Raw genomic sequence first — 13669 nt, forward strand, 5'->3', positions numbered from 1 at the left:
TGGGATCCCTGGGTGGTGCAGCGGTTTGGCGCCTGCCTTTGGCCCAGGGTGCGACCCTGGAGACCCGGGATCGAATCCCACGTCGGGCTCTCAGTGCATGGAGCCTGCTTATGTCTCTGCCTCTCTCTCTCTATCTCTCTCTCTCTCTCTGTGACTATCATAAATAAATAAAAATTAAAAAAAAAAGACTGTAAGTTACTGATACAGGTAACTGAAAGGGATGGCAAGATGCCAGGTTAAAATTCTCTCTAAACAGAATTAACTCTCAGTATCATTCTCAACCTAGCTCATTAGGGCAGGTTGGGCCCTCTGATATTTTGTGATTGTCTGTATCCAGGGAATCTTTCTAAAACAGGAAAACCGTAGCACATACGGCTGCCATTTGAAAGCCTGAGTTTTCTAAGGGTATGATACCTGGTGACAGTCTTGATGTGTGCCAGTGGATGTGAGTCCCAATACTTCACCATTCTCTGCCTGCATAATTTAAAATGACAATGTAGCCTGTCAAACTTGCATGTGAGTGAAGTTCCTTGGATATTTATAAAACATCAAGTAGATAGACTTGTGTCAGCAAAAGATGGGTCCCAGGATTTTTGGATGGTAGTTGCTGGCGACACACTATAGGCTGAGCTTAAAGCTACGGCACGAATACGGCGGTGCACGGTTGTGAGGGTCTTTTCACCATTGCAGCCAAAGGGTATCACAATACTCCAAGCAAGTCAACGATGCACCTCTCGTTTTGTGCATGAATTGATGATCCACGGCTCCAGGTCCCGCTGAGAAAGCGGCGCCCACGCATACCGAGCAAGCAGCGGTCTGCAGACCCAGCTGACGGTTTGCTGGCCGAAGGCCTGCCACTTCGGGAGTCCGCAGGTTTTCTTACGTGTAGTTGTAGACGCAGCCTGCCTGCTTCGATAGCCACGTTCCCAAGCGTGCGTGGACACCCGTCCTCGTGAGTTTTCTGATGCTTAAATACTTGCAAAACTGGGCGCAGAGAGCGAGCGCCGCAACCTGCACCAGCAGCGCCCAGCGAAACCCCGCCCGCGTCTGCGTGGTCCGGCCCCCTGGGTCCCGCAGCGCCCCGCCCCGGCGCCGGGCTCTGACGTCACCCCCTGCGCCGCGCGCGGCAGAAACAGGAAGTGGGACCAAAACAAAGGAGCGGCGGCCGGGAGCGGACCTGCCTCTTTCTCTCTCTTTCGAGCTCGTTTTGGCCCTGGCCCCCGACCCCAAGGAGGCGCCCGACTATGTCCAACATGGAGAAACACCTGTTCAACCTAAAGTTCGCCGCCAAAGAACTCAGCAGGAGTGCCAAAAAATGCGACAAGGAAGAAAAGGCCGAAAAGGCCAAGATTAAAAAGGCCATTCAGAAGGGCAACATGGAAGTGGCGAGGATACACGCCGAAAACGCCATTCGCCAGAAGAACCAGGCGGTGAATTTCCTGAGGATGAGTGCGCGGGTCGATGCGGTGGCTGCCAGAGTGCAGACGGCGGTGACGATGGGCAAGGTGACCAAGTCGATGGCCGGTGTGGTTAAGTCGATGGACGCAACGTTGAAGACCATGAATCTGGAGAAGATCTCTGCTTTGATGGACAAATTTGAGCACCAGTTTGAAACGCTGGACGTCCAGACGCAGCAGATGGAAGACACGATGAGCAGCACGACTACGCTGACCACCCCCCAGAACCAAGTGGATATGCTGCTCCAGGAAATGGCAGACGAGGCTGGCCTAGACCTCAACATGGAGCTGCCGCAGGGCCAGACCGGCTCCGTGGGCACCAGCGTGGCCTCCGCCGAGCAGGATGAACTGTCCCAGAGACTGGCCCGCCTGCGGGATCAGGTGTGACAGCCGAACCCCGCCCTGAGGTTTCCTGGCCGTGGCCGCCTTCCGAAATGTTCTGTATATTAGTGAGATCCTCTACTGTAGGGACTCAACATGCCAGAATGCTGAAATGCTCTTTACTTAAGATGCTTCTATCTTTGGGTTTACAGTGCTCTCCAGATACACTAAGAAATTCCAGGCTTCCTCCATCTTAACTGGATTTTAAAGTTCCGTATAGCTTGTGATGTGTATTTTTATAGCTGCTTCTTAGGTATTTGGTGTGTATGAATCTTTCTCAAAAGTCTGGTCAAAACTCTCGTTCCGTATATTCAGTTTTCTGTCTGAATTCTCAAAATCGAACTTTTTAAAATTTAGCGTAATTGGTAATATCTAGAATTGACAGGTGGTGCATAAAAATTGAAGAAAGGAGAATGATTACTTAGATTGGTTACAGGGCTATCAACACCTCATTCGACTTAATGGACAGTCTATTTCTGTGTATTGTTTTTTTTCTTTGCCATCACATCCAGACTACTGTTCTATTGATCTGTTCTCGTAACTTACACTAAAATTATGGTAGGACATTCTGCATAATGTTGTCTTACTATTTGTTCCCCCAGATTTTTCTGTGTGGTAGTTATCCTTTTATAACTGGAGAAAATGCCACATAATTTATTATAAGGAAAAATTGTTCACTCATTTATATTTTCTTTTACTAAAGAGCTTTTCAAAAGACACGGTTTAACATGACAGTTTCATATGAACATCTTGAACACATTTCTAGTTCTTTTCCTATTTCAACACTTTGATTAAACGTGTCATAAAGTATGTTAATTAGCATGGCAGTCATGATTACTCTAACATTGCCAAAGAACTGTTGATTAGTTTTGAGAAAACCATGGGGTGGTGTGTTTGTAGATTTTGTTTAGATGTTAATAACCAAAAATAGGTATAAAATTAGAACTGCTTTTCAAGTTCTAATTATTTGCATTTATTATTTTCTTTTAAAGCAACAACTTGTTGAAAAACCTTAGAAATGTAAATTGGAATATTTTATTTAGCCATGCAAATAACTTAAATCTAAATGCAGCCATCTGGAAGTCTGAGAAGGAAAGATGCAGAATGGGACAGCAGGCTTGACCCTCTAAGGCTAGAGCCCATCTTTGCTGCATTTCTTCTTTCTGGGACAGAAGTGTGTATTCTCTGTCTGCAAAGTAAAGCCTGTAGCCACCACTTTCTCATAGCCTCCAAACATGGAGAGCAGCAATTTGCTTTTGCCTTGGCAAGTATATTAATCGAAGTCAAATACTTAAGGATGTTTGAAATTCCCCCCTTCCTCCCCTGGTAGATTTCCCCATAAAAGAATTCAGTGTTTCAGAAGATACTTCTAGGGATTCTTCGAAGCCCTTTGAAAGATTCATGACCAAATAGTCACCATTACGTTTTCCAGTATGAATGAGTGTGTTAAAGGAAAAAAAAAAAAAAAGAACAGGTATATGCAGATGAGGACTGACCCTCATATTTAAGTGTCTTTATATCTGACTGGATATTGTTCCAAAGTCTTCCTTAAGGGACACCTGTCGGTTGTCTGTCCTGCATCTTCTTTCTAACTAAGACTTTTCCCTTTTGGTGTCTCTTCTCATCCATATGGTTGCACAGAAGCAGCTATGTGAGTATAGCATGAGTCGTACCCCTCTTTAGACTGGAAAAAATAATTACAACTTAAAGTAAAGCTCAGTGTCAAATCCTTTGGTAAATTAAAGACCCTTTTATAGTGCAAATATTCCCAACAAAATTAATATATTTTGTGAGATTAAACAATGCTTGTATATGCTTGAACTTTCTTAAAATATGTTCATTTCAAACTATATGAATGTACATTTTTATGAACCATAAATATTTTCAAAAGCATACCAGGCCCATGAATTATTTCCTCACTTTTGCAGTTGATGAAATGCTAAAATGTAAGCCACAGAAGTTTGTCAAATAAATCATTTTAAACTGCATGTTACTGCATGTGAGTGTGCATCCTGTTTAAAAAACCATGTACGAAGAAAGAATTCAGAGGTAGATTTGGTTCAAAAAGCATGGTATTTTTCTAGACTCTCCCTTACCACCTTAATTTGTTTTGTTGACATGGAATCTCCATGTATACTTCTAGAAACCCTAGCTATTACTTCTTTAATAATTTCTTCATGGCAATAAGGTTCTTCCTCATCTTGAAACTTAAGTGAGCTAATGATAGGTGTGACTTACAAAAGGCTCAACACACCAAGGATGCAGTTAATCTTTCAGACAGCCACTAATACAGTTTTTATGCTTATTTCTCCTTTCTTACTTCCTGCCTTCAAAATGCACAGATTGTGTGTGTGTGTGTGTGTGTGTGTGTGTGTGTGTATGTGTTTTGTTTTTAAGATTTTATTTATTCATGAGAGACACAGGCAGAGGGAGAAGCCACCTGGGTGCCCCCAAGTGCACAGTTTCTAACATGGACTTAGAATATACTTTTATGAACTATTTAGTTTATTTCAGTTTAATGATATATATGCACTTGGAGAACTCTTAATAAACCTGTTTCTCCTGGAAGTGTGTATGTGTGACTTTCAGACGGAGGCATGCTATGAATCTTACACACTACGTGCCTACCCTGTGTCCTTGATTTGGAAAAGAGCCGCCTAAATTAAGCACCAGTCTAATAACCTTATTAACTGAACATGGTCTCAGGTTAGCCAAATAAACGTCACATCATAAAGCAGATGTAAGGGACCTCTGTTCTGGATGCTTCCTCTCATACGCACATCATGCACACCATTCTCTAGGAGGCATTTCTGTAGCCAAAATCCAAAGTTCAAGGTCTTTGATACTAATGGCAAAAAGCCACAAGCCAGGGGACATTGAATAAACTGATGAACAGGGAATCCCTGAGGGGCTCGGTGGTTTAGCACCTGCCTTTGGCCCAGGGCGTCATCCTAGGGTCCCAGGATCAAGTCCCACATCGGGCTCCCTGCATGGAGCCTGCTTCTCCCTCTGCCTGTGTCTCTGCCTCTCTCTCTCTCCTCTGTGTCTTTCATGAATAAATAAGTGAAATCTTAAAAAATAATAATAATAAATAAACTGATGAACAGGCACTTGTAATTTCTTTTTCTTTTAATCAACTGAATGGCATTAGCAAAAATACCTGCCTGGTTTACCTAGATTTGTTTTTCTACAAGATAAGACACCGTCTGTCTTGGTCACAATTACTGGGCCTGGTGTGGAACGCAGCTCAGTTGGCACCTGGTAGTAGTTCCTAGCATGAATGCATGGCTCACTCGGGGCTCTCACCCGTGATCACTTCCAGGAGCTCTCTAATGACAACGAATATAGTGTGTAAAGGGGGTGCAGCGGGCACTCGGCCAGAGCCCTCGTGTGTCTCCTCAGAAGCATGTCCCCAAATTCCAGTGTTTGTTCCTGCTCTTCACAGTTTATATATCATCCCTCCCTCTCAAATAGTAGCAGGACAGACAGTCCTTGCTGACAGTAAATGCTGACAGTCCTCAGCAGCATTTATTTAGAATGACTGCATATAATAAAAGATTGAGACCAAAGTATATCAGATGTTGGTTATTCGGGGCTTCTTTCTAGAGAAAAAAAAAAAAAAAACGCCACTTCTCCCTTAAACAGTCTTCAGTACAGTTAGGTAGGTAAAGCATACACATAAAGAGAAAAATGGACATGAGTGTATACAAATGTTAAGTCATCAGGGCACCCGGGTGGCTCAGTGGCTGAGCATCTGCCTTTGGCTCAGGTCATGATCCCGGGGTCCTGGGATCGAGTCCTGCATCAGGCTACCTGCAGGGAGCCTGCTTCTCCCTCTGCCTGTGTCTCTGCCTCTCTCTATGTGTCTCTCAGGAATAAATAAATAGAATCTTAAAAAATGTTAAGTCATCAAGATGAACACTTAAGATCAGTGTGCTTGATGCACATTATGTGTTTTACACCTTGACTTTGAAAAAAGCAGTAAGTCATAGTATAAGGCTGTAGTCTGTGCTAATCAAATCATGAACATGAAGTACGCAGAGAATGTAATCACAATGTTGGTATTGGTTAGAACTGCCTCTGGGTAGGGTTGAATCTGGAACTAGCAAGAAATGGAAGCGGGAATTACCCAAAGGTCTGAGAGGCCCAAAGCCTTACAGGGATTTGAAAGGAGTGGAGGGTTCATTCGATGTCCATGTCAAGACGTCAAAAGGAGTGAAGAGACTGGACAGACTGGGAGGGGCTCAAAGGCCAGGCTGACTGAACATGTGGACTTTACGCTGAGGAAAGGAGCAGGAGTGTGAGTCATCAAAAACTGTATCGGGCAGCCCAGGTGGCTCAGCGGTTTAGCACTGCCTTCAGCCCAGGGTGTGATCCTGGAGACCCAGGATCGAGTCCCACATCAGGCTCCCTGCATGGAGCCTTGCTTCTCCCTCTGCCTGTCTGCCCCTCTCTGTCTCTCTCTGTGTGTCTTCCATGAATAAATAAATAAAATCTTAAAAAAAAAAAAAAAAAAAAAAACTATTGTCCCAGTGAAGTGAGAGAGCCTGGAGCAGTATGGCAGTAAAAAAAGAGAGGAAAAAGCGTTCCACAGACTGTGATGTGCACAGGGGTCACTGAATCCCCGGGGCTACTGCGCATCAGAACTACCTGGGATATGGCTCAGCTGCAAATCCTCATCCCCAAGGTCTGCAGGTGCTGCTGCGGCTGCTGCTGCTGGTCTGAGGACCACCTTCTAAGTAGCATGGATCTCAACCTGCTGCACATGGGAACCACCTGGTACCTTGTCACTGTGTAGGTAATCTTGTTCTCCTCCACAGCGTTTTTATATCACGTACGTTAGCATCACGAAGTAAATTTCTGTAACTGAGAGAAATTTCTTACCAACCTTTGGCAGAGTTCCAACTTGCTACATTTTTCACAAACAAAATAATTATGAATACTCTCATTAAATTTAGTTGGTGCTTTTTCTCAGATCTCATTGTTTAAAGGTATTTAACAATAGTTTTCATCTTTTCGTGATCCCTCATCCCTCTTCATGATCAACTCCGCATTCATAAGAACTCTGTGACTTCTGAGTTATTTTACTGGGGTAGCAAACAGCAGGTGAGAAACAGACAATGAGCTGCTATTTGGTGCCAGTATTAAGCAAGAGGGGGAATATACATGACAAGAATGAAAATGTTTCTGCAAACATGAATATCCTCAGCTTTAGCAGGAAATAATGTGAAAAAAATCAAAGCAAATTGCTTTTTAATTATTTCGTGCATATCACCATGGTGAGTTTTTATAATCGTAGTTTGGTATTGTCTTGCAACTCTATATCTAGTGTGAATGAATGGCTCTTAAATCTGGTTAATTTTTGCACTTAAGAGGCAGTGGCATATTTAAGAAGACAATTTTACTAACCCTTTAGAATGTAGTCATACAAAATTCCATGTATGATTTAGAAGACCCTTTTAAAACTCATTTCTCTATAGATACTATCTTAGGAGCTCCAATTTGAAGTGTTTCTACAACATGCTGGAAAATATATTGATTGAACCAGACTAAGGTTGGCAGAAATCTACCACTACAGATTTCTCTTTCATTCCTTTATGCCTTCGAGGGTCTTTCAAAGAACTGGGGGACACATTCACATTCAGGGGGAGAATTTTCACATTTTCTTTTCATTGCACAAATTTGAAATGCATGAACTGACAATACCATTCAGCATCAGTAACAATGCAGAAGATACTCTTGGAAATGTTCATTGACGCTTTTCGGGTCTCAGATGATTAAGTATCAGAGCTGGAAGGAACTTTGAATTCCATCGTGGAGATTAGGGATGGGAACGAGCTTGACATCTTTGCCTTTGTCACTGGCATCTCCGAACCACTTATTTTTAATGGGGCTCAGTAAGGTACTCCCACTGCTTCCTTTGGAAGGCAGTCTTTAATCACACTTATCAAGAACTTTTGATGTATTTTTTAACATTTCATCGTTTCTACTTATACTAGTCATTACCATCTGAATAAATTCACCCACCTACCTCTACTTTATTTGCATCCTGCTTGAAATTAGTTGCTTCCTAAACTCTAACTATAGCCATAGGCTCCATATTTAGGTTCATTTCCTAGCCCCTTTAATCAGAGATGATTGGTTTCTGTAACACATGTTTAGTATTATATGTCTCCTGCCAAGAGGACAGACCATCTCTGAATCAAATTATTATAGCTTACACAGTGTGAGGGCAGCAGCCCATCTGCCCCCACCCCACCCTCAGACCCACCCAGTTGTCTGGGTGAGAGACCAATGCCCCCTTTCCAGGAGCTGAAGACTCTCCATCACAGAGTCTTTCTGCCCCTTACCTGCTAGATGATTGGGAATTCAGTGTGTACTTCAGGACTCTCCACTCCACCAAATTTGAGCAGCAAGGACTGAGCCACACAACACTGTGGCTCCCAAACCAGGCCTCAAGCCAGCCAGGCCCCTCCTGGCACCTCCCATGTTTCCCTAGCTCCCCGTAGCCCCTCCTGTGGCACTTGCAGGGCTGTCTGTACTCTGTCCAAGCCTCTCCCCCTTGGGAACTAGCTCTGCCCCAGCCAGTTCTCCCACCTTCCGGTTAGGCACATAGCAGCACCTCCCAGGGCCCGCAGTGCCCACTCCAGAGAGGCCCCGGGCAGATCACAGTCCCTTTGGCTTCTCTGAAGCCTTGCCACCTGGCCATCGTTCTGTTGTCCTTCTCCAGGAGCAGGTGGCTCTCCCACCCACCGCTACCACAGTTGCCATCCAGGGGTAGGACCGGCCCTATCTTCTAGCCGAAACGAGTTCATCCCTGATGCTGCCCTCCTGCCACTTCCTGTCTCTGAAAGGAAATCCCTTCCACCAGCGGACCCATTCTTGCCCCTTCCTACATTCCACCTTGGCCTACCTGTGGCAAGGGCGCCTCTAAGGCAGGTCTTGTTTGTGGAGCTGCTGGCCCTTGTCCACGAGGGTGCACGGATGAGGGGCTGCCAATATGTCACCCCAGCACCAGGCCACCATCCTGGACCACTGAGGACTACTTTTACCTCTCCAGTAGGAAGGAGATAACAATGGCCAAGGGCATTAAGTGCTCTTCATGTACCTTCGGCCCCTGTCTTGTCCATGCTAAGAAGCATCTCATGGGCCTGCCATGCAGGCTGGTGGAGGGAGTTTGTAGGGATGGGGTGGTGACAGCCGTCCTGCACTGTGCAAAATGCCCACAAGCACGAGAGCACTAGAGGAAGGCCCATCATTGCTTTACTTCGGTAAAGGAACCCCCACCACAGCAGAGCTGGACAGGCAAGAAAGTCGCCGTGTCCCTTCAGGCTGGGGCACATTGTCTCCCCCAGCCAGGAGGCCGGGGCCCACTCCAACCCGTCCCCCTCCTCTGTGCCCTTCCCTCTGAAGCCTCGCTGCCCCCCCTCTTGCCAGAAGGAGTCCTCGCTCACCGGGTAACCAGGCCCCGTGTCCCCTGTGTCTTGAAAACCTCCCAGTGTCACTAGGGGCCGGGCCTCTCAGACCTCTGCCGGCTGCGGGAGGAGGGGGCGGACATTCGTTCCTCCAACAAGATCCGGGGCCCGGGCCTGTGCCACGTGCTGGGGGGCGGGGGGCGAGGAACCGGGCCCGGGGCCACGTGGCCTTCCGCGCGCGCAGGCGGCTGATACCACGTGCTCCCGCTGATACCACCTGCTGATACCACGTGGCGGCAGGTGCACAGCCAGGTGAGGCCCGCCGGCCCGCGCACGCACACTGGCAGCGCGCAGGTGTCCTGAGGGGCCTGGCCCGGAGGACCACCTCTGGCCTCCCACGCCGTGTTTACATTGCAACGTGGCCTGCTCCTGGCTCCACCCCGAAGGAGGGGGACGGAAGGCCGAGGCTGGGGGGCGGGGGTGCTGCGGGGGGTCCGGGGGGGGGATAGAAAATGCAGCTTTAGCCTAAGGCAGAACTTGCCCCAGCTTCCCTGCCCTGCTCGGGCGACTGTCCCACCCCCCGTGCCCACAGCCCAGGAGAGAGCCGTCAGAGAGCACCCCTGAGCATTTGCTGGCTCTCTTTTCAGCTTCCTGGAGAGAATCGACAGTGTCAGTTTGGTGGACTACACACCCACAGACCAGGTATGTGAAGCTAGAGAGAGCCCCAGCCACCTGCTGGAATTTGGCGAGATTCGAGGAATTGCCGGTTTTATTCAATGATATTTTTAATGGGGGGGGGGGATCCATAAATAGCTACTTCTTGCAAATTGTTTCCACTGTCCCTGCAGGGGCATGTGGCATGTTTACCATACCCTGTGATTTGCTCCCTGACGTGGCTCGCTAAAATGTGCTAGATTTCTGAACTGCCAACACCAAAATAATCTTATCTGTGGAATAGGAATATGCAATTCCCATTCCTCTTGGAGGCGTCCACAGAAAACCCCACCTTTGCTTCTCCAGCTTCGTGCATTCTGCGCATTCTGCTTTGGGCACTGGTGTGGGTCCCACATCACGGACACACTCTCCAAGTGTGACCTGTGGGCTGAGCTGGATATAAGCGCCCCCACTGCGCATTTGTAAGTAGCAGAGAGGGACCTCCTATGCCCCTGGAACCTTGGCCATCAGGCATCTGCAGAGACTCGGATCACCCTGAACTGCTCGGCTTAGAAGCCCCCCAGACACCTCTAGAGCTAGTGAACTCCTTGGAAGCTAGGGGCTCCGTTCTCAACTGCCTTTCCAAGACTCCCCCAGTGTGTCTGTCCCTGGAGGGCCTTGGCTATGGGCCCCTCCTGGCAGCTCTCTCTTCTTTGCGTCCCCTGGAAGCCTAAGGTCCTCTCTCCCCTGCAATCCATCTCTCTATGAGACTGGCCCCAAGAACTTGAAATTACCCAACAGCAATTGACCCTTTAACTTCTCACCCAAACGATCTGCACCCAGAGCAGGCGGCTCTCCAGGGTCTCGTGTCAGGTACACCTGTGATAGGAAGCACTCGGACATGTGCAGATGTGATTTAAAAAAAAAAAAAAAAAAGAAAAAAGAAAAATCCTAAAGAAAATATAAGCACAGGTATTAAGTCTCTAAGACCAAACCAGTACATTAATTGTGACTTTCTGCTTGGGGGGAGGAGGTGGAGGGCAGAGTATTTGTCTGACTTTTTAACTATTATCGTCTCTCTTACAATTTAGAAAAAACGGTTATTTGAAAAACTGGGTTATTGTGGTTGCATTCAGGGCTCTCCTTCTGAAGGACAACAATGATGCCACTTGGTTTGTCTTATTCTCAGGACCTTCTCAGATGCAGAGTACTGACATCAGGGATTTTTGAGACCCGATTCCAAGTGGACAAAGTAAACTTTCAGTAAGTTGTTGAGAGCAGGCCTGCAGAGACAGGGCAGGATGCCCCCCTGGCTGGCTGCTGGGACCCTAATGGGATTGGGGATCCAGCCGTCCACCTGTGGGTCCTGGGGTTTCTGTCATCCCAAATGTACCTCACTGCCCTTGTGAATAAGCCCATACAGATTCTGTAGCCCTAAAGGGCATGCAGTGAGTTTAGGGCAGGGAGGAAGGTGGGAGCCAAAGCCACCTGAGAAGGTGAGAAATATCCAGCGGCATTTGGGTAGGTACAGAGCAGCCGCTCAAGCAGGTGCATGGTCCACGCAGGCTGCCCAAGATGTGGGCCCCAGGCCAACCTGGTGACTGCAGGGTGAGGACTGTGACCCCAAGGAACAACTGGGTGTGGATTCCTGGGCCAGGCAGTGGTGCAGAACCTCAGAGCGGGTGGAGCTGTCTGCCCAGGCTGTGCAGGGAGCAGTGCTGCAGGCCGGGAGCCAGAGCAGAGGAGGGAAGCACAGGGGGTCTCGCCTCAAATGACTGTGTCCTCTTGCTCCTCCACAGCATGTTTGATGTCGGAGGCCAGAGGGATGAAAGAAGAAAATGGATCCAGTGCTTTAACGGTGATTCCTATGCTTTCTCGAGAACAGAGACGAATTCTCACGCTCATTCCCGCTACTGTGCTGAAGTAGCTTTAGATGAGATCGTCTATTCTATGCCTTAAATGTGAATCTGAATCTCATCATGGACTGAACCATCCCAAATTTACATTTATCATTGGCTTGTATGGGTACATGAGTGAAAGGACCAGTTATACGCACAGTGCTTCCTTCAGTCATTCTCATAATCACGGGAGGAAAATGAGTAGCAGTTGCGTGTGGACGTTATCATACCCGCACAGTGGCTGCCTGTCTAACGGAGGCGCTTCCCTTTGTCTCTCTTCTCCCACACAGACGTCACAGCTATCATTTATGTCGCAGCCTGCAGCAGCTACAACATGGTGATTCGGGAAGATAACAACACCAACAGGCTCAGAGAGTCCCTGGACCTTTTCGAAAGCATCTGGAACAACAGGTTACAAAACTAATTCACTTGCACCTCTGGATTGCAAATTTTTTTTCATTAAAAATACCACTCAACTCACTTTCATTTTTATTCTCCAGATAAATTCATTCTTTCTGTACTGATAAATCCAGAACCATTAGCAGGATCTCTTTTGGTCATCTCCTGTATAGACACACTTAATATGGGGAGTATTCTTTGATGAAGCTTTGATAGTGCTTTGTCAAGAAAATTTAAATATCTGTTTTAAGAGCTCAAGATTATATCTAGGATTCAAATTTATTTTTTACTTTTATCTTTTTTAGGATTTTTTTTCTTTATTTGAGAGAGAGAATGAGCAGGGGGGGAGGGGGCAGAGAGAGAGGGAGACCCCCTCACTGAGCAGGGAGCCCAACACATGACTTGATCCCAGGACCCCAGGATCATGACCTGAGCCGAAGGCAGATGCTTAACTGACTGAGCCACCCAAGTGCCCCTTGTTTGGTTTTTAAAATTTACAAAGTACCATCCACAAATAACTAGATGATCTCTAGAAGATCCCTTACAGGTCAGAAAACACAGCATAATCATGTTTGAAATAGCTACTATTGCAAAAGGGGTGATTATTTTAGAAAGAAAGATCCAGGAGAAGCACACATACAGTACACACATATGTAGTTAAAAATCAAAGTGTTTTCTGAACTGTTTAATAAGAAATATCACCAAGGAGGACAGGAAACATAAGCTGACCTTGCAAAACATTTGGATTATCAGAAAAGTATTTCGCTATCGAGTAAGTAACAACTGTTCTCAGTGGCACATAGTACTAAGACAATTAATGAGAAAGAAAGAGAAAATATTGGTTATAGGAGGAATACTTTAGAGTCATTAAAATTTTTTATATATTTAAATATACACATAAATCTATATATATAAATTTATATATGTATGTAAACACAAGCACAGTTACATGAGAAAATGACCACAATATTGTTAAATGAAAAAGCAGATTTAAAAACACCATGACCTGGTTTTATAAATATGTCTGAGGATAGGAAAAAACCTGGATGTAAAAACATAACAGTTCTAATAGTTGCCTCTGGGTGTGATTACATTTGATTTTTTCCTACATTTAAATTTTCTATGATTAAAAATTCATTTTTACCAGGATTCTATATATTTTTAAATATTTTATTTATTTATTCGAGCACAACACAGAGAGGGAGGCAGAGAGAGAAGCAGGCTCCCTGTAGGGAGCTCAATGTGAGACTCAATCTCAGGACCCCAGGATCACGCCCTGAGCCGAAGGCAGACACTCAACCACTGAGCCACCCAGGCATCCTAGATTCTATATTTTTTAAAGCTATGTCCATTTGAAGGAAGAATGGATTATATTTCTACTTGATAATAAGATTCCTGTGCACTAATCATCAGCTTGATTCATTTGAAATAGTAGAATTTACAAAGGCTTTGCCAATGTACCTCC

General features: G+C 46.0%; 2 protein-coding genes across 13 annotated transcripts in view; both read left to right on the forward strand.

Annotated features, from left to right (window-relative positions):
* The window catches only part of GNAL (G protein subunit alpha L), a 142434-nt gene that overhangs the window by 120732 nt on the left and 8033 nt on the right, over window positions 1–13669 (forward strand). For all 12 annotated transcript variants that reach the window (XM_025429547.3, XM_049112956.1, XM_025429551.3 and 9 more), the window contains 4 exons: window positions 9901–9955; window positions 11097–11170; window positions 11707–11765; window positions 12096–12216. In XM_025429547.3, the coding sequence (XP_025285332.1) occupies window positions 9901–9955; window positions 11097–11170; window positions 11707–11765; window positions 12096–12216 (309 nt within the window). The remainder of the gene's footprint in view (window positions 1–9900; window positions 9956–11096; window positions 11171–11706; window positions 11766–12095; window positions 12217–13669) is intronic.
* On the forward strand, window positions 1084–3826 carry CHMP1B (charged multivesicular body protein 1B). Its single transcript, XM_025429559.3, has one exon. It carries the CDS (start codon window positions 1245–1247, stop codon window positions 1842–1844), a length of 600 nt encoding a protein of 199 aa, XP_025285344.1. The 5' UTR covers window positions 1084–1244; the 3' UTR covers window positions 1845–3826.

The sequence above is a fragment of the Canis lupus genome, chromosome 7, assembly GCF_003254725.2.
Source record: "Canis lupus dingo isolate Sandy chromosome 7, ASM325472v2, whole genome shotgun sequence".
In the NCBI taxonomy this organism is placed as follows: Eukaryota; Metazoa; Chordata; class Mammalia; order Carnivora; family Canidae; genus Canis; species Canis lupus.

Bases quoted from the DNA above. Each gene is read 5' to 3' on its own strand.
- CHMP1B (XM_025429559.3), top strand. From the start codon at position 1,245: ATGTCCAACATGGAGAAACACCTGTTCAACCTAAAGTTCGCCGCCAAA.